At 38.2% G+C, this 24,891-nt stretch overlaps 1 protein-coding gene across 1 annotated transcript; it reads left to right on the top strand.

The window, feature by feature from the left end:
• The first annotated feature begins 22,084 nt into the window (after positions 1-22,084).
• Positions 22,085-24,655, top strand: LOC149233043 (uncharacterized). Its single transcript, XM_089379659.1, has one exon. The coding sequence runs from the start codon at positions 22,298-22,300 to the stop codon at positions 24,584-24,586; it is 2,289 nt and encodes a 762-aa protein (XP_089235785.1). The 5' UTR covers positions 22,085-22,297; the 3' UTR covers positions 24,587-24,655.
• The last annotated feature ends 236 nt before the right edge of the window (positions 24,656-24,891 follow it).

Raw genomic sequence — 24,891 nt, 5'->3', positions numbered from 1 at the left:
TAATTTCACCAGTAAATTGCAGATTTGCATAAACAGAATTAAATGATTATTTTTTTATGTTTTAGGGGTAGAAAAGAAAGATTATTGCTTAAATTCAACTTGGACACATCACATCAAGAGGACAGATTTAGAGGGCTGTTTTAGACGTGTAATTAAGGCAGACAGTGCCATAAATTGCATGCTACAGCCACAACCTAGCATTGATGTTAATTAATAAAGAAATTTTCTTGAAAGAGCTCTATGGGAGATGCACCTTTAAACAGGTCTTTTAGGGTGTGTTTTGCTATGAAATACAAATCTAGAAGTTGATAGATGCAACAAGAGTGTATTCACTCATAAAGCATTAAAGAAACATTAAAGAAAGTAGAGAGGGATAGGCCATACCTAATTCCTTCTATTAGTGTAGAGTAACCATTCAAAAATAGACCAGGAAACAATGTCCTTTGCATGTATTTTTCAGACATCAATATTCAGCCATCAGAGGCACCAAACAATATGCCTAACATCAACAATAATAAACCCTTAAACTTGTCAGTGGCATTTACTAGATCTTCAACTATTGGCTTTCAAAGTTTACCTTACTTATGGGAGTAGTATCTGTGATATAAAGTTCAAGGATCAAACCATCTTCAACATAAAATAATAACATCCAAAATGATATATCAGATCTCCCCTAGGACTGTGTAAAGAACTAATATTTCCTAAATAACTAAAATGACAAGTCAAATAATGCATAAAATAACAAGGAACAAGAGGTGGCTATGCCACATGTATCAGTCTCTAACAATGTGTGCCCATCATGCATGAACATCTCCAAATGGTGGTTGACCATGTCAATTAACCCCATTGTCCATTCACAAGGTTCTCCAAGGGAATCTATCCACTTATTGACCTCAAAATATGTGCAATAGAACCCTCCATGTGGCATGTGTGGCTCCTCTAGGTGAGATGTCCCATCAATGACATGAAAATATGTGCCACGAGAACCTTCAATGATTGAATAAGCCACCATAATATGAGGTGGTGTCTCATAAAGGGTGACCGCACACTAAAGACAGCCCCTCAAAAGTAGGACATTTCCTTAACAACTTCAATGACTCAATGTCCAAGGTGTAACAACCCTCCAAAATGTGCAATCAACTAGCTGGTGGCATCAATCCATGTGCAAAGTTGTCATAATGCTTAACTAACTCCATCAACGAAGGGGATGGTCCCATCACTATAGCAATAAAATATCATAATATATGAAATTCCTTCATATATGTGCTAGTGAGGAAGAACGCTTCACTAAGGCTATTGCTCCATCTCATCATCAATCAATATGATTGTTAAAATCATCTTCATAAGCAAGGGTGCTTAAGTAGCAGGCCTTTAATCAAGTCAAAACAACATAAACGAGTTGTTGGGAGTGTGAAATTGCCTCAAATTGCAACAACTGGAATTTACTCTTTTAACTAGTTGACAATTTATTAATTTTTTGATTAATATTGAATAAATCACACTGCAATTCTTCACAAATAAATTTTGCAGAAGCTAAATAAAATGTTGGAACTGAGAAAATAGATGCACACACAATAAAATCGACACAATAATTTTTGGACAATAGTCCTCGGAAAAACCCCAAAGGGAAAACCGGTGTAGCAAATGAGGGTTTATTTTATTATTATTCAATAGTAAAATCCGAGTACAATAATCTAGATGCCTCATTGACAATCCTTCGACAAATCTACTGGCAAAATAATTTGGAGAAATTTTCTCCCTTGTGCAAATAATCTAGGCCTCCCTCTAACTTGCTTGAACTCCACTGGGAAAACTTGGCCTCTAGGAATTCGCATTGCCTGCTAGTTGGCTCTAGATGAGTCATCATGCCTCCCTCTACCTTTGGAAAGAAGTCTCTCTATCTATCAGGTGATCTCTTGACCTCCAACAACTGAATCAACCTCCTTTCCGACACTTCGAACTGGGTTCCTGACCACTCGCACTGGCTATGCGACCCTCTTTGCAAAAATATTCAACCTCCTTGCTACTGTTGATTCGCTACTGGGAACCTCTACCAGAAAACTCTTATGTTTCTCCCTCAATCACCGATGCTCTCCTTCTTTGGTTGAACTCCTCTTCCCACTGAATCTTTGCAACTGGATAGCTCAATTTGCCAAGGAACTTGCTCTCCCCATGTCTTACAACTGTTACTTGATGTATTTATCTCTATCCCATCGATCTACTCTTATAATCTCTCGTTGGAGCACCAACGATCATGATTAAATTGTTATCAATGACTAAGATAATATCAAACTTGATTGATGTGAGTCTCTAGAGTTTTCTTGATCTTTCTCAATTAATTGTTGTTAATTAATCAATTTTCCTAAGTTAGACTTAGGCATTTTTTAATTATTGATCATTTAACTTAATTGAGTGGTCTTTAGGTGTTTTCTCTTGAAACCTTTTCTGTGTTTTGGAGATCATGTGTTCCTTAGCTTCTCTAACACAAATTGAGACTAGAACACCTATCTGATGCTACCAAAAACTAACGCTCTCTCTTAGCGAGGAAGGTGTTATGTCTTCTGCATACCACTATTATACCCATCAACCTAATGAATATCGTGTAGTTTGTCGCTAGAACACCTCACATTTCCGATCTTTGACAACTGTGATACAACTAGCTCTCATTGTCCATCAACAATGCGTGTACTCTAATTCATCTGCTAACCTTGTAACTGAACCACCCTACATCTGCATCGCTGCTGACACTGCACTGTGCCACCCTACACTGCTACCAACATTGCTTGTGCTGCATTTGAACTCATGTTGTTGTTGTTGTTGCTACTGCAATTAATACAACTGAGAATTGATTTACTAATCCACCATGCCCCTGTACTAGCTTTGCAACTATCTCCTGAGTTTCCGATTGCAACTAGTCGCTGCACTGTCTATTGAGTAATTGTTTGCGCTCATCTATCTATGCACCCCTCTAGTAATTGAGTGCAACTAGTCTCTGCACTGTCTTTCAATGCCTGACCACGCCTATTGACACTAATCCTCCTACCATTGAAAAGTGTGGTCCCCTGTAGCAAAGGTAATGATCCAAGAGGAAACACCTGTTTGATGTTGTCCTCCTTGGACCTTGCCCAATCCTGCAACTCTGAAGTTATCATGCTCCTCCTCCATCTGGATGTATAACTGTTATCGATGCAAACTACTCCAACTTGGAGGTCAATTCATCTATCTTTGTTGAAGTTGTTGTCTGTTGCTCCCCCTTCTTGTCCTTCATCATCTTGGGACATTGGGTGTTGTAGTGACCAAACTCACCACACTTGAAGCATTTGATCTTCGACAGATCCTTCTTCTTCTTCTCTCCTCCCTTAGAGCCTTTTCCCTGACTGAGATGTTTCTTTGCCTTCCCTTTAGATACAAGGGTTACGTTCTCCTCATCGATCTCAACCTTCGGCGCTTTGCTACTACTGCTGGTGGAACCCTGGACAACACTGAGCCTTAGCTCCTCTTGTGTGAAACCACTCCATAGGCGTTCATATTGTCTCATCTAGTGATTCCTTGAACGAATGTTGTCCATTCTTTGGTAAACCTATTTAGTGTTATTCGCAAAAGTTCATTGTCCTTTGGTTTCTCACCTACTGTTGCTAGCTCATCACAAATGTCCCAAATTCTGGTCAGATAAGGAGTCACGCCTTCATCTTTCAACATCTTTGTGGTCCTCATCTCCTCCTTAAGAATCATTTTACGATTCTTTGATGGATCCTAGCATAGCTTCACAATGACATCCCACATTTCCTTTAATGTTGCCTTTTTTGCAATATGTGGGATCATATGATCTCAGATCCCATCCAAGGCCATCCTCTTTTGTCTTGGCCTTCTCTTTCTTGAAGGTAGCCAGTTATTGTGGATCTGCTGGTTCTGCCATGGCATTTGTCGCGAAATCCTTCAGACCATGTTCCTCTAACAAAAACTGCATTCTGGCCTTCCAAAATCCAAAATTTGAAGCTCTGTCAAGTCTATCTTGATCTTTGAGACCTATTGTGGCCATCTCTGCAAAAAATCAAAAACTAGGAAATAAACTGGAATTCTCCTCTCTTTCCTATGACCTTGCTTCTGCTACTCGCACTTCCTAAGGAAATGTGAAGATCTGCTACTGCTAGCCTCTGGATGTCCTTTTCCGGTACTCACACTGCCTGCTACCACGACTTGGAAACTCGCTCAACCTTCTAGAAGTCCTCCAAAATGTGGCCCACGATCTGTTGCTCTTAACACTCACACTAGCTAACTGGAAAAACTGCTATGGCCTACTATAACTGGAAATCTCAAATCTCCTAGAAACGTGTTTGGAAACCCTTTGAGAAATTTTGGAAATTCCTCTTTAGTGTGCCTTTCTCTTCCACCCAATGTTGATATGCTGATGCAAAATCTATTGCAAACCAACTATGCCCAGATTTGCTCCATGAAGTCACTGATTTGCTCACCAGAACACTATATCTGACAAATCCATTGCCTGCAAGCTCTACTTCTGATGTTGATCGAATTTTCCTCCAAACCAGATCTAGAAATCAAACCCTTTGTCTCTGCAAATTCACTCTTCTTGGTGGCTTGCGCAGATTTGAGAAGTTCGTGCTCAGAACTCCCTCTAAACCTGCACAATTTCCCCTTCTTGCTACTGAGCCTTTGATATGATCTTCAATGCTTTGATACCATGTGAAATTTCCTCAAATTGCAACAATTGGAATTTACTCTTTTAACTGGTTAATAGTTTATTAATTTTTTGATTAATATTGAATAAATCACACTGCAATTTTTCACAAATAAATTATGCGAAAGCTAAATAAAATGTTGGAACTAAGAAAATAGATGCACACACATAATATAATCAACACAATAATTTTTGGACAATAATCCCCAGAAAAACCCCAAAGGGAAAACCAATGCAGCAGATGAGGGTTTATTTTAGTATTATGCAACATTAAAATCTGAGTACAATAACTTGGATGTCTCACTGGTAATCCTCCAACAAATCTAATGGAAAAATAATTTGGAGAAATTTTCCCCCTTCTGCAAATAATCTCGATCTCCCTCTAACCTGCTCGAGCCCCACTGAGAAAACTCGGCCTCCAAGAATTCACATTGCTTGGCCTAGGAATTTCGCACAGGCTGCTAGCTAGCTCCAGATGAGTCGTCCTAGCTCCCTCTACCTCTGGAAAGAAGTCACTCTTCCTTTCGGGTGATCTCTTGACCTCCAACAACTGAATTGACCTTTCTAACACTTCGAACTGGGTTTATGGCCACTCACAATGGTTATGTTGCCCTCTCTGTAGAAATATTCGGCCTCCTTGCTACTGTTGATTTGTTGTTGGGAACTTCTACCAGAAAACTCTTATGTTTCTCCCTCAATCACTGGTGCTCTCTTTCTCTGGCTCGAACTCTTCTTGTTGAATTTGTACAACTGGATAGCTCGATCTGCCAAGGAACTTGCTCTCCCTGTGTCTTACAATTGTTACTTGAGATATCTCCATCCCATCGATCTTCTCTTATAATCTCTCATTGGAGCACCAACGGCCATGATTAAATTGTTATCAACGACTAAGATCATCTCAGACTCAATCCGTGTGAGTCTCTAGAGCTTTCTTGATCCTTTTCAATTAATTGTTGTTAATTAATCAATTCTCCAAAGTTAGACTTAGGCATTTCTTAATTATTGATAAATTAACTTAATTTAGTGGTCTCTAGGTGTTCTCTCTCTAAACATTTTCTGGTTTTTGGAGATCATGTGTTCCTTAGCTTCTTTGACACAAATCGAGATTAGAACACTTGTCTAATGCTACCAAAAACTAACAGGGAGGGCTAGAATAATCTAGAAATGCATGCATAAGAGGAGCACTCATAGATTAGGGAGTACATAATGTTTAGAATCCATCCTCATATCAAATTAACCCCAAAGTGCTAGGGTGCTTCTTTAGTAGAACCAAGTGTCATCATGGATCCCCAATGTCTAGCCAAAGTGAGGGCTAGATCAACATAAAAAAGTGTGTATAGGTGGAGAGCTCTCTCCAAGTGACAAGCATGTACACCAACAAGGAAACCATACATGGAAATGTAGCATGTAACGTAGGGTGCTCCAAGATCAAAGGTACATTAATAATAAACAATTGCAATTTTGATGTGCTCTCTGTCAATGAGAAAATAAATGTGCAAGAAACTCACAATTCTCCTCTAGACACCTCACACCCATTCATGGCAATGGTCGACAATGTCACAAGGGAAGTGTCGAGGAAAGCACGTGAACCAATAATAATTCCCTTGTATCCATCATGTGCTCCATTAGTACCATCTTGCAAGTCCCTAACGTGTGATGAAAATCATGATTGCAATTGAGATGTGATGAAAATCATAAGTATGAGACTTCACATAGTATGAGAGGTAACAATTGGATCTAACATGGGGACATATGTTCTAGAACATTGTACACGAAGACCTTAGATTTGTAAATGCTTGATACAAGCTGACATGGAAAAGAGAAGGCCCTATGGCAAGGCTAAATTCTCATCCTAAAACCCACATAATTGTTAGTCTAATAATCTTAAATTTTATTTAGGTATTTTCCTAAATAATAACAAGTTATTCTACAAGTTCGATGTTTCCTGGGAGATCGATTGTCCTTGTCACATCTTTGTCATAGTGATTATCCTTGCATTGTTGGTCAATCACACATGGCATTTTGAGATAAGGCTATAGAGATTATATATAGATTATGCCTCTCACCTATGTATGTGTGTGTGAATAAAAATAGTGTCAGAGGACACTTGGTGAAATTAACATGGTATCAAGGCCATTTTAACAAAAGGAATATGATGATGAGAAGGTCGTGGCATTGGATCACTGAAAAAAGACTCCAATGTTGAAGTCTGGATCTCTTCATCAAACAAAGGAATGCCCTTTAGGACATATCTTTTTTGTTATATGAAGTATCGACTTAAAAAATGGGTCATTATATTTGGTTGTGTTAGAATATGCAACTGCAGTCAAATTCCACTTTCGACAACTCATTTGATGGAGATGATGATTACATTGAATTCCTATTTTTGAGAGGGCCGAAATCGACCTAAAGATCATCAATTTTGGACAAGGGAAAGTGTACTAATGAATAAAAGCCCACATATGCACATTTGGACAAGGTCGACCCTAAAGCAAATTGGGCACCCTTGGAAGGCTATAAATACAAGTGACCTCAAGCTCATTTGGACATCATCAAGCATATTCTTCTCTTCTTCATTGATTGGTTCGCACAGCTCTGAGCCATGGACGACAACAAAAGTTCGAAAAATTCCGAAATTATAGGGTCTGAGGCTTGCATCTGTTTTAGGGTTTTTGGATTCAGTCGTAGGCACGTAACAGGGAAAGTTCGACCACAATTACTAGCTTGTAGGCATCAAGGGTGTTACTAGAATCCTCTAGTCGCTCGTACATCTCGTCATGCATGCGACCAAGAAGTTTGACTGAAATTAACCGTTGACCGAAGTTGACTGCATACGAGAAAAATTGTCTCTGATATATTTTGATGCTAGAAACTTATTTCTGAATTTTATTGGGTTGTTTTGTTGATGATATGGTATTGGGCTCATTGTACTCTCTCTTGAACATTTTATGACAATCTAATAAAACAAGAATTTCAAAAGGTTTTCCCCCTTGTGAGGTTTACCCTGGTCTTTGACCAAACATGGTGTCTCTTGTTGATGTGTTAATTTTCTCTTTTGTCATTGCATTTGTTGTTCTATCTACAATTACTATTGATGAATGGAAAGTATAATTGTAATTGGAAAGATTGCTAATTGAAGTATTGACCTGGGCTAAAGTAATTGATACAACATAGAACAATCGAAAAATTTAACATGGTATCAGAGGCAAGGTGAAGGACAAGCCTAAAAGGAGACAAGCATTGAAGTAACCATCTTTAGAAATTTAGAAGAGCCGATCTAGCCAAGTCAAAATGACTTCCTTCTTCAAAGAAAATGAGAAGTTGGGTGGCTCATCCAATTTTTCTACATGGAAAGTCAGGTTGGAGATCATAGCTGATAACAATGATGTTTTGGACTACATTCAAGGGAAAGTACCCGAGCCTCTAGAGAACAAACACAAGAAAGGTGAGTTAAAAGTAAAGCAAATAATAGCTAATGGTTTACAAGATAATTTATTTGCATATGTTGGAAACTTGAGAATGTTTAAGGACATGTATGATAAGGTAGTTGGTATGTATGAAGTCAACAATTTGAATGAAATCATCTCTTTGAAAGATCAACTCAAAGACATAAAGATGAACAAAGGAGAGTTCGTGCAATCCTACATAATGAGGATATCTCGTCATAGAGATCAATTGCAAAGAGTTGGGGAATCTGTCCCTGACAGGTAATTGGTAATTGTGACTCTAAGAGGTCTCTCTCCTATTTGGGAAACCTTTATTACTACTATAAGAAACAACAATGTCCTCCTATAATTTGATTGAAATTGTTGAAAAGATCACTTAAGAAGAATCAAGGATGATATCAAGAGGAAGGATTCAAAAGCTTGAAGAAGAAGAGTCCGTTGCGTTCTTCACTCATGACTAGAAGAAGAAGAAAGGGAAAGGAGGTCCATCAAATTCAAGAAATCCTCCTCGAAATCCAAATAGAAGGAAGGAATTTTTGCACATCGAATGCTACAATTGTCATAAGAAAGGCCACTATGCTCGAGATTGCACCGAGAAGTATAGTGGACCACACTACAATACTAGAGGCAACAACAATAGGTTCAATAATCAAAGAAGGAGAGGTGACTGAAGGAATGATTGCAATGCAAGAGATGAAATAAGAAGAAGAGATGCTGCAAGTGATCATGAAGAAGATTTTCGTCCACAAAAGAAATCAAAATTCTCTAGATATGAAATCAATGTTGCAAATCAATCTGAATATATTCTTATTTCTTCCCTTACTAGTTCATCACCTCTGGATTCGTGGGATAGTTGGTTGGTTGACAACGGGGCCACTCATCACTTCTCTAGTTATAAAGAAGTTCTCTCTAATTTGGTAGAGAGGGAGTGAAATTTGAAAATAATTCTTGGAGACAACTCCACTCATCCCGTTAAAGGTTCTGGGTCTATCAAATTTCATTTGAATTCGAGAGAATCTATTTTGCTCCATAATGTGATGTATGTGTTGGGGTTGAAGAAGAAGTTGGTATCAATATCCACTTTGAAAGACAAAGGGATGAGGGTTGCCTTTATCAAGGGAAATGTTCTTACTTGGCCTGTTGGATCACCTATGAGAGATGCATTCACATTAGGATCAAGATACGAATGACTCTAGAGGGTTACTGGAAGACCACTTCTAGCATTGGTCCATGATACTAATCATCTAAGCAAGCTATGGCATCAAAGATTGGCCCATCTACATTATGATGCTCTTTCGAAATTGAAGAAATTGGTCTCAGGGATTCTCAAGGCTCAAGCCCATCATGATGGGGTATGTTTAGGATGTGTCAGTGGAAAGAAGACAAGGGGACCATTCCCCTCTAGCAAGAACAACACAATTGACATCCCCCATCTCATCCATTCTGACATATGTGGTCTGATGTCGTGCATTCTATTGGTGGCCATCTCTACTATATCATCTTCATTGATGACTTCTCAAGAAAGACATGGATATATTATTTGAAGCATAAGAATGCAGCCTTTGAAATGTTTAAGGAGTTCAAAACTTTGATCGAAAATCAAATAGGGAAGAAAATCAAAATATTTAGGTTCAACAATGGTGGAGAGTACACATTAAAGGAGTTCATCGATTTTTGCAAGAAGGAAGGAATCAAGAAAGAAACAATTGTGCCCCTATACTCTCGAACAAAATGGAGTCGCTGAAAGAAAGAACAAGGCCATTATAGAAGCTGGCCATGTCCTGCTCCATGATCAAAAGTTGTCGAAGTTCCTTTGGGGAGAAGAAACAAATACCATCGTATATGTTCAAAATAGGGTACCTCATCAAGCATTGGACAACAAGACCCCCGAAGAAGTATTCACAAGTGTCAAGTTCGATGTTGGTCATATTCGTATCTTTGGCTACCCCATATACTTTCTTGTGTCAAAGGGCAAAAGGAACAAGTTAGAAGTCTCGGGAAGAAAAGGTACGTTTGTTGGATGTTGTGAAAATTCTAAAGCATTTAGAATATATATTCTTGGTCAAAGGAAAGTTGAAATTAGCAGGGATGTTACATTTGATGAATATGTCGCCCTTGGAAAAGTAAGGGACCTTCCTCCTCCTCCTCTTGAGGAGAATGATGATATGGATATTTTAGATGGTCCTTCCATACCCAAATCTAAGACAGATATTGTTGATGATCCCATGGAGCCTATGGATCCTTTAGATCCTCCTCCATGTGATCCTCCCGCTAGGAAGAGACCACTTTGGCTACGAGACACATAACAAGATGATGAGAGACGAGCTCTCGTTCGAACATCATTTAGAGAAAGGAAGAAGCCATGCAGGTACCAAGGATATGTTGCAACCATGAGCACTATGATTCAAGATGAACCTCTCATATTCGAAGAAGTCTTGAAGGAACAAGTTTGGAAAGATGTTATGGTCGAAGAATACAAATCAATCATGAAGATTGACGTATGGGATGTTGCGCCAAGACCAAATGGGAATTTGTGGTGACTTCAAAGTGGCTATTCAAGATCGAGCATGGAGTTGATGGTAGCTTTGAGAAATACAAAGTAAGTTTCGTGGCTTGAGGATTCTCCCAGAAATAGGAAGAAGATTATGATGATATATTTGCACCTGTGGCTCAATATACAACCATTCGTCCAATAGTTTCCCTTGCCACAATTCAAGGTTGGACCCTTCATCAGATGGACGTAAAGACTGAATTCCTCCATGGCATGTTACAAGAAGAAGTATATGTTGATCAGCCACAGTGATTTGAAGTAGAGGATCGCAAGACACATGTTTGTAGGTTGAAGAAGGAATTGTATGGTTTAAATGAAGCCCCCAGAGCATGGTACACTCACATAGATAGATACTTGGTGAAGTTGGGATTCACAAGAAGTAATGTTGATCCCAACCTCTACTTCAAGGAAATCCAAGGTACGTCGTTGATTTTGGTTTTATATGTTGACGATTTATTCTTGATAGGTAGTGAGCCTATGATGATCGATTGTAAGAGAGAGCTAGCCTCTGAATTCGAGATGAAGGACCTTGGACTCATGCACTACTTTCTAGGCCTTGAGGTGTGGCAAAGCCCCGGTGAGATTTTCCTTTCACAAGGAAAACATGTTGTGAACCTGTTGGAAATATTTGGAATGATAGAACGGAAGTCACTACTCACATTGATGGAAATGAACTTCAAGAAGTTATGTGGAGAAGTTGCAGGACCCGATTTGGCGAATCCATTCGAGTATAAACAATGGATTAGGGCTCTGATGTTTCTAGTGAACACCCATCCGGACATATGCTATGCAGTAAATACATTGAGTCAACTCATGAATGAGCCTCTCCATGCACACTAGATCGCTTCCAAACACATTTTCAGATATTTGCATGGGACGATCACACTTGGTATGTGAAATTCTGTCGGAGATGTTCAACTTCATGGATACACCAATGCTGATTCGGCAAGAAACATTGTCGATAGGAAGAGTACATCTGGATGTTGTTTTAGCCTTGGATCTGCCATGATATCTTGGATGAGCAGGAAGCAAAAGTCTATAGCATTGAGTATCGATGAAGCATAATATATTGTCACTAGCATGATAGTTGCGAAGCAGTTTGGTTGAGGAAGCTCTTTGGAGAGCTATTTGAGTAGGTCCTTGATACTACAGTGATATATTACGACAGCAAGAGTGGGATCCGTCTGGCTGAGAATCCCATATTTCATGACAAGTCCAAGCACATAGAGATTCGATATCACTTCATTTGAGACATGGTGCAAAGAGGAGCCGTTAGACTCCATCACATATTGACAGATGAGTAGATTGCAAATATTCTTACCAAGGCTTTGCTGAAAGCAAAGTTCTTGGTCTTCAAAGAGAAGTTCGAACTAATGGATGTGACCCCTCCTGATAAGGGGAATAGTTGATCGAGGACATTGAGCCAATGCTTCCCCCCTGTTTGAGCTCCCAGGGTGTGGAATTGAGATAGAGGGCTCCTGGGGTTGAGGGATCTCTGGACAATAGGGTATCACCCATGTCTGTTACCCATAGGGTTGGATATGTTTCTCCCCTATCTTGGTCTTTGCAGAGTATACCCCAGTTGACATTATACCCACAAGTTGGGCTTGTTGGGATTGTCCCTCCCAGTCCGGCCAACGGGTTGAGGAGGCTTGAGGGCGTGTGATCCTTACCTTTTGGTAAGTCGGGTATCTCGCGTAAGCTCGGATTATGATGCAAGTGTTCTACTACATGACTCTTGAGGGTCACTGTTGGGAAGATCGATACGCAAGAGGATGGGTTGAGATGTGCTCCCCTATATCACCTATTGCTCGATATGGGGCCAGAGATATTTAGCTACCCCATGAGATTCTGGGTTGAGATGTACTCCCCGATGTGGTTTCGGATTAAGATATTCTCTCCAACGATGTAAAGGGTGGTAGCATTAGCTCCCTGATGGTTCTTTTTCTTTAGCTTCAAGAATGTTTCAACAGATAGAGTTGAGCAGAGATGGGACATGATATGACGACAGGATATTCATGACATGTTGATCAATGCTCAGATATTGACAGGTGGAATTGTCCCTAATTGAGACAGAGTTTTAGAATATGAAACTACGATCAAATTCCACTTCGGAAAACTCATTTGATGGAGATGATGAATTCCTCTTTTTGAGAGGACTCAAATCGACCTAAAGGTCATCAATTTTTGACAACAAAAAGCGTACTTATGAAGAAAAATCCACATATGAACATTTCGAGAAGGTCGAACCTAAAGCAAATTGGACACCCTTGGAAGCCTATAAATACAGGTGACTGCAAGCTTATTTGGACATCACCAAGCATCTTCTTCTTCTCTTCGTCATTGATTGGCTCGCACAAGTCCGAGGCAGGGACGACAACGAAAGTTCGCAAAAGTCTAAAATTACAGGGTCCGAGGCTCACATCTGTTTTAGGGTTTTTGGATTACAGTTGCAGGCACGTAATAGGGAAAATTTGACCACAGTCCCTGGATTGCAGGCATCATAGGTGCAACTAGAAGCCTTCAGTGGCTCAAACAACTCCTCATGCATGCAACCGAGAAGTTTGACTGAAATTGACTGTTGACCAAAGTTGACCGAAATTGACCATAGATGGGAAAAGTTGTCTCTGATATATTCTGATGTTGGAAACTTATTTCTGAATGTTATTGGGTTGTTTTGTTGATGATATTGTATTGGGCTCATTATACTCTCTGTTGAACATTTTATGACAATCTAATAAAAGAAGAATTTCAAATGGTTTCCCCCTTGTGGGTTTTTTCGCTGGACTTTGACCAAACCTGGTGTCTCTTGTTGATGTGTTGATTGTCTCATTTGTCATTGCATTTATTGTTCTATCTTCAATTATTGTTGATGAATGGAAAGATTAATTGTAATTGGAAAGATTGCTAATTAAAGTATTGATTTGGGCTAAAGTAATTGATACAACATAGAACAATCTAAAAATTTTAGAGTCTAGATTTGAAATCCATTAAAAATCTACTAATTTCTTCAAAAAATCTCTATAGACCTCAAAGCAAATATGTGAATCTATTGTAAAATTTTCAATTTTTTGTGTAGATCTCAATGGAAATAAGATTTTAAATCAAAAATTTAAAAAGGTTCTTCATTGTAAAGTTGCATGTATTCATATAACTTTGGCAATTATTTTTGTCAACCATAAAATTGTTATTTTTTTATTGTTGGATCTTCATTATAGTTGCTAATGAAAATGTAGGTTTTAACTATGTACAATGAATTGGTTCAAATAAATTCTTAATAATACACAAAAAATGCAATCACACATACATTAATACATAAATTTTACCCTAGAAACTAGAAAGATTTTTTCAATATATTTTCCTTTACAACATTACAATACTATATCTTATGACATCCATAAACCGTAAATCCATATATTTTGGATTATCGTGGGGAAAATTTATGGTACATGTGCCTAAAAGCTAACAACATTTGCAATATTATTACTCTAAAAACATTTAGCAACTCAACAAATAAGAAGAATTTTGAGTATTTACAAGTAAGTTTATTAAATAAAAAGATATCAATTAAGATCTAAAAAGGTAGGAAAGTTGGTTATATTCATAGTACCTATGATAATTGTTTGGAAAGGCTCATGGTATATGAAAGCTCTTTAAAAAAGGGTGTCAATTTACATAGAATGTTTTATATGCGAATAATGTGATTTAACTAGATATTTTTTATGGATCTAGCTATAATTGTATTGAAAAGTATTTTTTATAACCCAATACGAGAGAGATGTGTAACTTCTTCCATGCTCAACATGGAGTTGGCATGTAGTATATAAAACCCCAAAAAACTTCAATGTACACCACAAATAATTTATTTTGCGCTACATCATTAATTTTTAATGATATAGTGCAAAATAATTTAATGCATTAATTTCAATGATAATATACATCTATTTAAGCAACTATTCAATGAAAGTATCAATATTAGTATGCTAAAGGTGGAAGTGAATTACATTACATATTATTGATGTTAAAAAACATGGAATACATTGCAAATAGAAATATGAGAAACATAACCAAAACAACTGAGAAAATAAAATGAACGTGATTAGAATATGAATACAATAAACATATATACACTAATATAATGTAGAGAATGTACAAAATAACCCATTTTAAACTAGTGTAGAGAATATACACTAATGGAGTTTCATGCTAACTCTATTGGCAGTTTGAAGCATATATATACATTGAAAACTAAACTAAGCTAGTTTTATTGGACTTTCATTAATTCATTGGTGAGGATAAATAGTATTATCAAATATGACTTCCAAATTGTATGGAGTTTATTTACTTAAAACTATGCTAATAAGACATTGTTATATATGTGTAGTATGTTATATAAAATTCCTAAGGGTCACAAATATACCCACTTAAGAGTTTACAAGGCTCGAAGCCACTAACAGGGATTTGAACCTAGGTGGGAAAGATAACAATTTTTCCACCCAACCACCCGAGATAAACCTAATTGACAACTTAAAAGTATATTTATAAAGCATCACTATACATTTTTTTTCTAGAGAAAAAAGTATGCAATCTCTATTATATAAGATAAAAGAGATTACATTTGTATATGTTGAAGTATTTTTGTGGTGTATAGCGCTATCATGAGAAAATCACATAATATTGTTCTTAAACTTTGTTGAGTTGTTGAGAAACAACTTCTATGAGCCAATAAGATGATAACGATCTATCACAACCATACAAATATTTGAAAAATTGTCATCATCAAGTGTGCCCCAAAATATACCAATCCTTTGAAAGACTTGTTATCAACATATATGGAGATCACTGACTATCATGTAAAGTTGTATTTTAATCCATCACGGTAGTAGGAACCACCAAACAATATGTCCATCCAAAAAAGGGAAGTAAGTGCACAATTTTTTTTGCAATTGGAAATGAACTCCTCTAGAGAGTTCCATGATGTGTAAGTGTTCCTCATACATCAGTCAGAGCCAAGGATCAAAATTAAATTTTGTTTTGTGGTCTTCTTTATCTTCAATGATTGTGCATGTGCCTTTGTCCACATCCAATCCATTTTTTGAGAGCTGATCCGCTTCTTCATTAGTGTGCTTGTAAATATGGTCAAATGAGATATGTGAGAAATTTGTGATTTTTAGATTTTGTTTTTCCATAAGTGGCTGTAGTGTGAAAGTTCTTAGCTCTGTTTTCTTTTACATCCAATGTATGACCACCTGAGAATTGGATTTTACATGCTAGAAAGACAATGATATAAAGAGAAAATAATTCAACGATATTTTTCGTAGTAGGACCAATGTTTGCAAAAAAGGAGATAGAATGAGAAGTTGATAAGTGTAGTATTCCTCCAACACCTCTAATGGATGGAGAACCCTGTGGTGCACCATCAAAGAATGCCCATGGGGAATCTATTAGAATGTCAATAGGATCAGGAGGGGAGAGACCACTTGAAGAGGATGAAGAGGGGAACAAAGCAGAGATAACTAGACTACGAGAAGAGACATTGAGAGTGTTAGGGGGGTTGTTTTCAAGGATAACTACATTTTGTTCAAGCAAAATGCCCTAACTGACGTACATGGCCAATCCTTTGAGATTATCAGGCAAATAACTTGAGATCCAAGGTTTAAGCACTGAGATATATTTTTAGCAGTCCAGTCCAATGCTTGGGGGAATGAGTGCTTGATTTCCATTCAAACTTGCTTTATAAAAGGACAATTTATGAAGAGGTGAGATATTGATTATGCATCTAATTTGCAGAGCAAACATATGTTGGGGCCTTGAAATGATCTTTTTTGTAATATGTCCCTAGTAGGAACCTTCCCTTTTAGCATGAGGCACATAAACATAATTGATTTTGGAGGACAACAACGTTTCCAAAGGATTTCCCCCACCATGGAGGATTTTCAACTTCAGGGATAAGAGATAGGTAACCAAATTTTTGGAGCATATCACCCATTGGGACTTTTTGTCCATATTAGTTGATCATTGTTGTCAGAGATGGAGACATTTGCAAATTTGAGGGCCTTGACATAATCTTTCCATGCTACAACATTCTCACCTTTAAACTGTAGATTAATGGTTGACTTTCAAGATTGAGCTATAGATACCTGAACAAGAGTAAACACTTTTTTTTTTCATCTAGGAGATGAGTAAGTGGGTTACGTAGACGATACCAATGTAGAATGCCTATCCAAGGATCCTTTCCAAAGAGGACATTTTGTTCATTTCCCACCTTCCAGCAAAGGTGATCACCTACAATATAGAATGCCTTGAGGATTGCTTTCCAGGATATAGAGGCATTTTGAAAGGGTTTATGGGGAGTGAAAATCCAATCCAAAGTAGATAAGGGTCGGATATATTTTTGAATCATGGTGTTAGCCCATAGTCCATTTCCTTGAATAAGGCGCCAAACACCTTTCACTACCAGCGATTGCACAAAATTTTGGAGTAGTTTAATCCCCCATTTGTTACTTCAAAAGAGCAATATAATTCCAGGCAATGAGTGAAAAGGTACACTTTTCCTCTTTCCTAAACCAAAGAAATTAGGGTGAGAGTTGTTGAATCTTGTATAATATCCTTGGGGAATCCAAGCCAAAGAATCCTAGTATACATGAATGGGTTCAATAACTAATTTGCAAAGAACTAATTGCTTAACTTGAGATAACCATCTATTGTTCCATATCCTACCTCTTTTTTCAAAATTTTCTAATAACCATGACTAATCATGATTTTGGTATTTGCATGGCTTGAGGATGAAACCTAGATATTTGAAACCTTGTCCAATTTTCTTAAGAGGGGTTGATATAATGTTTTCAATTGAGAAGATTTCATGATTGGGGATAGTCTAGTTGTAGATATAGGACGCCACTCTATTGATTATTTTGCATGATGCATGACTAAACATATCTAGAAGTGATTGAATATGTCTAATGCAATTTCCCCATTCTAAAAGATTAAGATATCATAAAAAAAAGGAGGTGCGAGAGGAAACAATTTTGATATATAAAGACACCTTTATAGTTGCTAGTTCTAATAGCCTCTGGTATCAACCTGCTGAGGCCCTCTGCAATAAGGAGAAAGAGAAGAGGGGATATGGGGTATCCCTGACGAAGGCATTGCTCTACATTAAAAAAAGGAGAAGTTGCCACATTTATCAAGATTGCAAAGGAAGGGGTAGAGATACAATTCATGGTCCATGAGGCAAAAGTATGGGAGAAACCCAAATGAATTAAGGGGAGGTGAAGCTATAACCAATTAACTCTATCAAAATCCTTTGAAAGATCAACCTTGAATACAAGGGCCTTTTGTCTTGTGGTAATAGAATGAAGGGTCTCCGTGCCAGTCTAATAGCTGCATGAATCTGCCTATGAAACAAAAAACCACACTGCTCATGGGAGATGTGATCAGATAGGATATGCTTTAGACGTTGAGCTATAATTTTCAAAATGATCTTATATATGGAATTACAAAGGGATGTGGGCCAAAATTGATTAAAAGAAACAATGTTATCAGATTTTGGAATGAGAGTAGGAAGGTAGAGTTGAAAGGGGCCAACATATGACTAGATTAGTGGGAGTTTCAATAACCGAAAGAAGATCATTCCCAATAAAGTCCAGGCATTTAATGTAAAACTCAATAGGAAGCCCACTAGGACTAGGGATTTTATCTTTTTGGAAACTGTGGAGCACATTTTCCAGTTCCTTCATAGCTATCTTTGCCATAAGAATTTCATTATCCTCCTCTTCATCAAATCGGGGAAAGAGTATAACAATCAAGAGAATTTTCTCTATTGTGATCATTTCTTCCTGTTTGAAAATGCCTTTGAAATACGAGCAACCTTCTCTCGCAATATTTGAGAAAGAAGTGGCATAAGCTCCAAACGGATCCATGATCCCCCATATCGTATTAATGGTTTTTATATGGTTTTCCACACTATGGAAGTATTTAGAGTTTTCATCCTTGGCTAAGAGCTAAAGGGAATGATTCTTAAAGCGCCATTCTTTATCTCATTCAAGGAGGATCCCATTTTTGGTTCTTTCTAGAATATAATTTTTTATCTTGTAGGTCTTCAAGGATAACCTCAAAGGAAAGTTGATTCCATAAAGCTTGAAGTTGAGTTTTAGTTTCCACCATTATTTTTGAGGATTCCTCTCTCTTCTTCTTAACTCATTCACATATAACCTCCTTGACGTTCTGGAGAGGTAGGGGAGAATTGGGACTAGTTGGCTTTGATGAGGGAAAGCAAGGAAAGGTTATTGAACCAAGAAGAGTTTAATTTGAAGGGACTGGGAGGTTTTGCAAGAAAGGGTTCTAGATCAACGAAAATGGGGATGTGATCAAAGCTTCCTCCAACTGATGACCACTGTTTGATTTTGATATTAGTGTCAAGAAGACTTTGAGATGAGAAAACGATCCAATCATTTTGTGATTTTGGCTAAGCCTATTTTGTTGTTTGACCAGGTTGGTTGAATTTTTGTCGAAAGGATGTCACAGAGATTCAATTCATCTAGAAGAGAGACCAAGAAGTCCGAAAAAGGGTTTGCTTTGGTCGAAGGTCCCGAAAATTCCAAATTCCCTAGGGTAAAGTTCAGATCACCACTATGAACAATTTTGTTCAAACTGAAAACTTGAAGTTGATCAATGGAGGACCAAAAATCTTTCCTATTCACATACAAACCATATACATATATAAAATAAAAGGACATATCTAGTTCAACAGATGTGAGATCTAAGGCAAACAATGACCTCGAGGACCAAGTAATGTTTAGATGCATAAATTTAGGGTTCCAACTTGTAGCAAGACCTCCTGATCTGTCCACAATGTCGATAGCTAGAAAATTCGGGAGGATAGAATGAAAAACTAAAATAGCTTTGTCGCCTTCCAACGTAGTCTCTTGAAGGTAAATAACTTGGGGGGGGAAACACTTGAATAGTATTTTTAGAGACATTTTTTTAGAGGGGTTGGGTAGACCCCTATAATTGAGAGAGATAACCTTTATTAGAGTCCAGAGAAGGGCTTATAGCTCTAAGTGCCCTTTGGATAGAAGTCTGTTTCTAGCTTGGATCTCATAACTAGCTTGATCTTGAGCTTTGAAAAGAAAGGACTTGTAGCCTCTAATCGAGGAGGAACGAGGGGAGAGGGGTTGGCTGGGGGAGGGGGTGGGGTCCTCGTAAAATCCCAGTCCACCTCCTAGATTTGAAGCAGGAGGGAGATGGGCCACAGGGGGGAGAGGGCATTGCCCATAAGAGCGAAGATGGTAACTACGCAAGGAGAGGGGAATGGAAGTGGGGAGAGAGACAATGGGGGGTCGGGAATGAAGGGAAAGATCCTGATGAGGAAGGGAGAGAGAATGCATAGGAGAACCGAGGGAAGAGAGAAAAGCATGAGAGGGGGAATACGATAAGTGAGCCCTATAATAGGTTTAAGTGGATTTGTGTGAGCAACAAATTGAGATGTAACTGGAGTAACATCATTAATCCTTAACTAAACTTCTTTTCGGAGAGTTAAAACTAGGGGAACATTGTGAACCATACCTGGGAGATGATTTTTTGCAAGGGAAGGAGGAGAGCATGACATGACATGAACATCTGTGACCTCCTTAGAAAGTCGTGAGGAAACCCATGGAGACCTTGATGAAAGGGGTGAATGTGCAAGAGCCAAGCTTGCAGGAATTCACTTATACCCAAATGACGAGCAATGTTGTTGTTCTCCCTTTTGAGGCTCCATGGTAGCCATGGGGGATTTAGCTAGAGAAGACAACAAAGTTACAGAATAAAACTCGCTTTTTTGAACCCATTTCTTCATGTTTCCTTTCCCTATTTCATAACCCCTACTTAAATGACTATAGGCAAGGCATCTAGTGCATTTAAAGGGAATTTCCTTGTAATCGATGTTTTGGTGGCGAATTATAGATTACACACTAATAGTAATTGACTCAAGAAGCCCTAGAGATAGATTTAGGCCTACCAGAATACGTGTATCACCATTGCACCTATCTTCTAAAAAGAAAGATCTAAATCATAATAAATGCCAAGAGAGTTTTCGAGCTCACAAAGTGACAATTTCTAACCATAAAATAGGAGGGAGAGTTGGTAGTCGAACCCATAGGGGTACCAAATCTAGCTTTTATGCTTTGGCATCAAAATTTATTATCCATTTTTCAGAAAGAGGGCCTGTGAGTCCTAGGACCATTTTTGAGCCATAATTTTCGTTGCATCCTCTGTACTCGAAGCTTGCCAACCCATCCAACCTTTTGCAAAGAGCATGCACTGAGGCACATACCCGAGAAGAGGTTTAATGTTGAGTTTTGTCCACCTGCATAGGACAACCATGGACTTCATCGACTTGTATAGTGACCAACCACCACCATATTTCCATTTTATGAATTTAGTTCAGTTAAACTTCCTTCCCTAGTACCGAGCATGGTTCCTCAATATGACATTTGATACACTTCAAATAAGATTTTTTGGGAGGTCCAGCGGGTGAAGCTGCGAGGTCAACGTTCCCCTAAAAAAACTACCTCCACTATGCATTTCTAGGGTGAGTAGTTCGTTGAGAAAATCAGGAGAGGTGGAAGGATGATGGCTACTAGTAAATAGGGCAGGTAAAACCGTTCCATGGTAACCTAAGAACTCGATGGGGGTAAATCCATTGGGGAATGTGACGAAGGGGGGAGATGGGCAAAGAGGAACACTTGATAGAATGTGAGAGACGATCACTGCAAGGAGGTGGGGAAATGGGCCACATGCCATTTAATGAAAACCTCCCTGCGCGAGACAATATTGGAGTCGTTGAAGAGACTGCACAAGGGGATGTGCCTAGATGTCAGACTATACTGCTGTCATATTTGAGCTGGAATCAACATGAGTTAAAGGGGTGAGGGGCACTGATGGGTGAGCAGAGTCTACGTAAATACTAACCCCTTCCCATGGGTCTGGTGAATAATCTACCGAAACCTCATACCAATCAAGCGACTTTTTGTATAATGAGACTTTAACATAACACAAAGATACAAGTAAGATCAAAGTTTGGACATAAGAGTTTCCTATTAAAAAACCCTAATGTACATGTAAAACCCTAGCAAAGCCATTCTTAATCCATTCATCACAATATCCCTGAACTTCCAAAACTATGAGTTTAAAGGGTCACTATACGTATATAGCATGTTTTAACATTAAAGTTACATTTAAGAAACAATAATACACATTATCAGTATTTATAAATAGTAAAACAATTGTAAATATTATCAACAACTAAGAACCTCAACTTACCACCAGTGCTATTAATATTTTCTTTATAAACACTTTTTACAACCCAACCCAACCCAATATTAAAAGAGACTATAATAGCTATTACATTTATGAAGCATGAACTTTCTTCAAGGTATTTCCATCCAATCAAATCACCCTGAGAGCTAAGTTTGACGGGGCGTAAGGTTTCGGAGTAAGCAGCCGTGCGCAACTACGGCCATCGGAAATGCTTCTATGGTTGCACTAGTATTCGCGCTAGCTCTTGTCGAACCCTTATAAACGGGCTACAACTCATTCAGGTACAATCTAGTTTGAGAAATTATGTTTATATTTTTGTTGAGGCCAAGGCAGGGACGCCAAATTATCAGCCGGAGTTTCCTCCATAACGCCGATCGATCTCAGGAAAATCCGTTTCTGATTGATTGTTTAAATGGGTTCTATGTGAACGTTACTGACAGTAATCAGAGAAGGCATAAATCATTTTTTTCTACCGAAAATCCATCTTCAGAAGACCACAAAAATGCCATACAAATAACCAACATGTTGCAAGTAAATAAATGGGGTGAAGATATGGAAACAGCCCTCAAACCGTTTGTTGGGTCACTCACACCTCCTCAAATAACATTGGTTATTCAACGTCTAAAAGAGCCAAAAATGGCTCTCAAGTTCTTTCAGTGGAGTTGTCAAGCAGAGAGCTTCAGGCAAGGAGGAGCTTCCTCTGCATATCATGCAATGATTGAGCTTCTACTCAAAGAGAATAATGGCCATGGGGCAATAGAAATCCTGCTGGATAAGATGAGAAAGCATGGCTGTGCAATAAGGCCTGACTCAGCTGGGCCCCTCATCAGATGCTTTGGAAAGGCTAATATGCTGCAGAAATCAGTAGAAGTATTCGATGAGGTAAGAAAAACAACCCCAATGCTTGATGCCTCCACATACAATTGCCTTTTGGATGTTCTTGTTAAAGCAGGTCATATAGATGAGGCTGTAAAGTTGTTAGATGAAATGTTGAAAAATAAATGCAGGCCCAATAAGACCACTTTCTCTACAGTTTTACCTGGTTTATTGAAAAGAAAGAGATGGCAAGAGGCAGAGAGGATTATACTTCACATGAGTGAGAAAGGCTCTTTCCCCGATGTTAGAAACTTTACCCAATTGATTAATGCCCTTTGTAAATCAGGGAATACAAACAAGGCCTGGGATCTTATGCATTTATTGAAGAGTAAGGGAGCGAGTCTTGATATAATAGCATTCAATGTGCTATTGAATGGTCTTGGTAATACTGGTGATTTCTCTGGAATGAATTTGCTGCTTGTTGAAATGAAAGAGATGGGAATTGTTCCTAATGTGATAACTTATAGCACCTTGATAAAATCAATGTGTAAGTCGGGCCGTGTTCAGGAAGCACAAGAGGTCTTAGAGAAAATGAGGCAAGGTAATTGTTCACCGAATGTTATTACATATAATACAGTCATTGATGGTCTCTGCAAGGTGGGTAGAAGTGAAGAAGCTGTTGAATTGGTTGATAAGATGAGAGGATATGGATGCTCTGCTGATACTTTTACTTACAATATTTTGATAGATGGCTTTTGCAAGGCTGGCAAAATAGATGAAGCTTATAATTTGTTCCTGCAAATCATGAGGGTTGGCCCTTCGCCTGATGCAGTGACATTTAACACGATGATTGATGGACTGTACAAAGATGGCAGGGTAGACATGGCTGTTGAATGTTTTCATAATATGCTGAAGAAGGGTTTGCAGCCAAATGTAATCACTTACAATTCTTTAATATGCAGTCTTTGCGAAACACACAATGTGGAAAAGGCTGAACAACTGTTTGAGGAGATGCCTATGAAAGGTTGCCCTCCAGATGCTGTCACCTACAGCGCTCTGATTGATGGTTTGTGTAAGGTTCATAGGGTAAACCAGGCATGCAAACTTCTAACTCGGATGGAAAGCAGTGGCATTCTTCCTAATGTAGTGACATATAGTATTCTGATCTCTGCTTACTGTAGGAAAGGAAAGTTGGATAAGGCCTTAAAAACGTTAGAAGAAATGGCAAAGAAGGGTTTGAAACCTAATGAAATAACATACAGCACAATCATTGATGGTCTTTGCAGGGCCTCTGATCTGTCTAGTGCTCATGCACTGATGAACAAGATGGTAACTGAAGGTTTTGCTCCTAATGTGGTCACCTATGGTTGTTTGATTAATGAACATTGCAAAGCTGGTGAATTGGATGAGGCCATGAAGCTTTTTGAAAATATGAAAACTGTTGGCATTCCTCCAGATGTTGTAACCTACACAATATTAATTGACTGTTTTTGCAAGGAAAATAATGTTGGCATTGCAATTTCAATGCTTGATGAGATGATAGCAAAGGGTTTGGTTCCAGATGTTGTTACATACAACAAAGTACTCCGCGGCCTTCGCAAAATAAATGGGTTGGAAAATGCTTACTTGATAATGGATCAAATGAAGAAACAGGGATGTGCTCCAGATTGTACAACTGTTAAATTACTTGGGAACTGGCTGTTTAGTGTTGGTCAAATGGAAAGACTAATAGAGTTTGTAAATGATGATGATTTCATTATTTCTAGAACAACCTAATATTCACACTCGGTTGATTTTCTAATATGAATTTATGTGTCGCACATATGTATGTCAGGGTTTTGGATATTGTTGCTTTCTCAGTTAAGAGGTTAAATTGGAAACTATACAGTGGTGTTAGGTTACCTATTGATTTTTTATTCTTTTGTGGCTAGTTTATTACTCATATGTAGAATCGTACTCGTGATTAAAGAATGTAAGTATTTCAATGTAACATAACAGGTAGTAATGAATTGTAATGAAACCTCCAACTATCATCTCACACATCTGGCTCTAGATTTTTGCTGGAGGATGTCAATGGAACT

This window comes from Pinus tabuliformis, chromosome J (genome assembly GCF_031772625.1).
Source record: "Pinus tabuliformis cultivar Carrire ecotype Pingquan chromosome J, CPIR1, whole genome shotgun sequence".
Classification (NCBI taxonomy): domain Eukaryota; kingdom Viridiplantae; phylum Streptophyta; class Pinopsida; order Pinales; family Pinaceae; genus Pinus; species Pinus tabuliformis.
Note: the sequence above shows the minus strand (reverse complement) of the source record. Positions and strands in the feature narration are given on the sequence as shown.

Coding starts and splice junctions, on each gene's coding strand:
- LOC149233043 (XM_089379659.1), top strand. CDS start 22,298: ATGTTTATATTTTTGTTGAGGCCAAGGCAGGGACGCCAAATTATCAGC.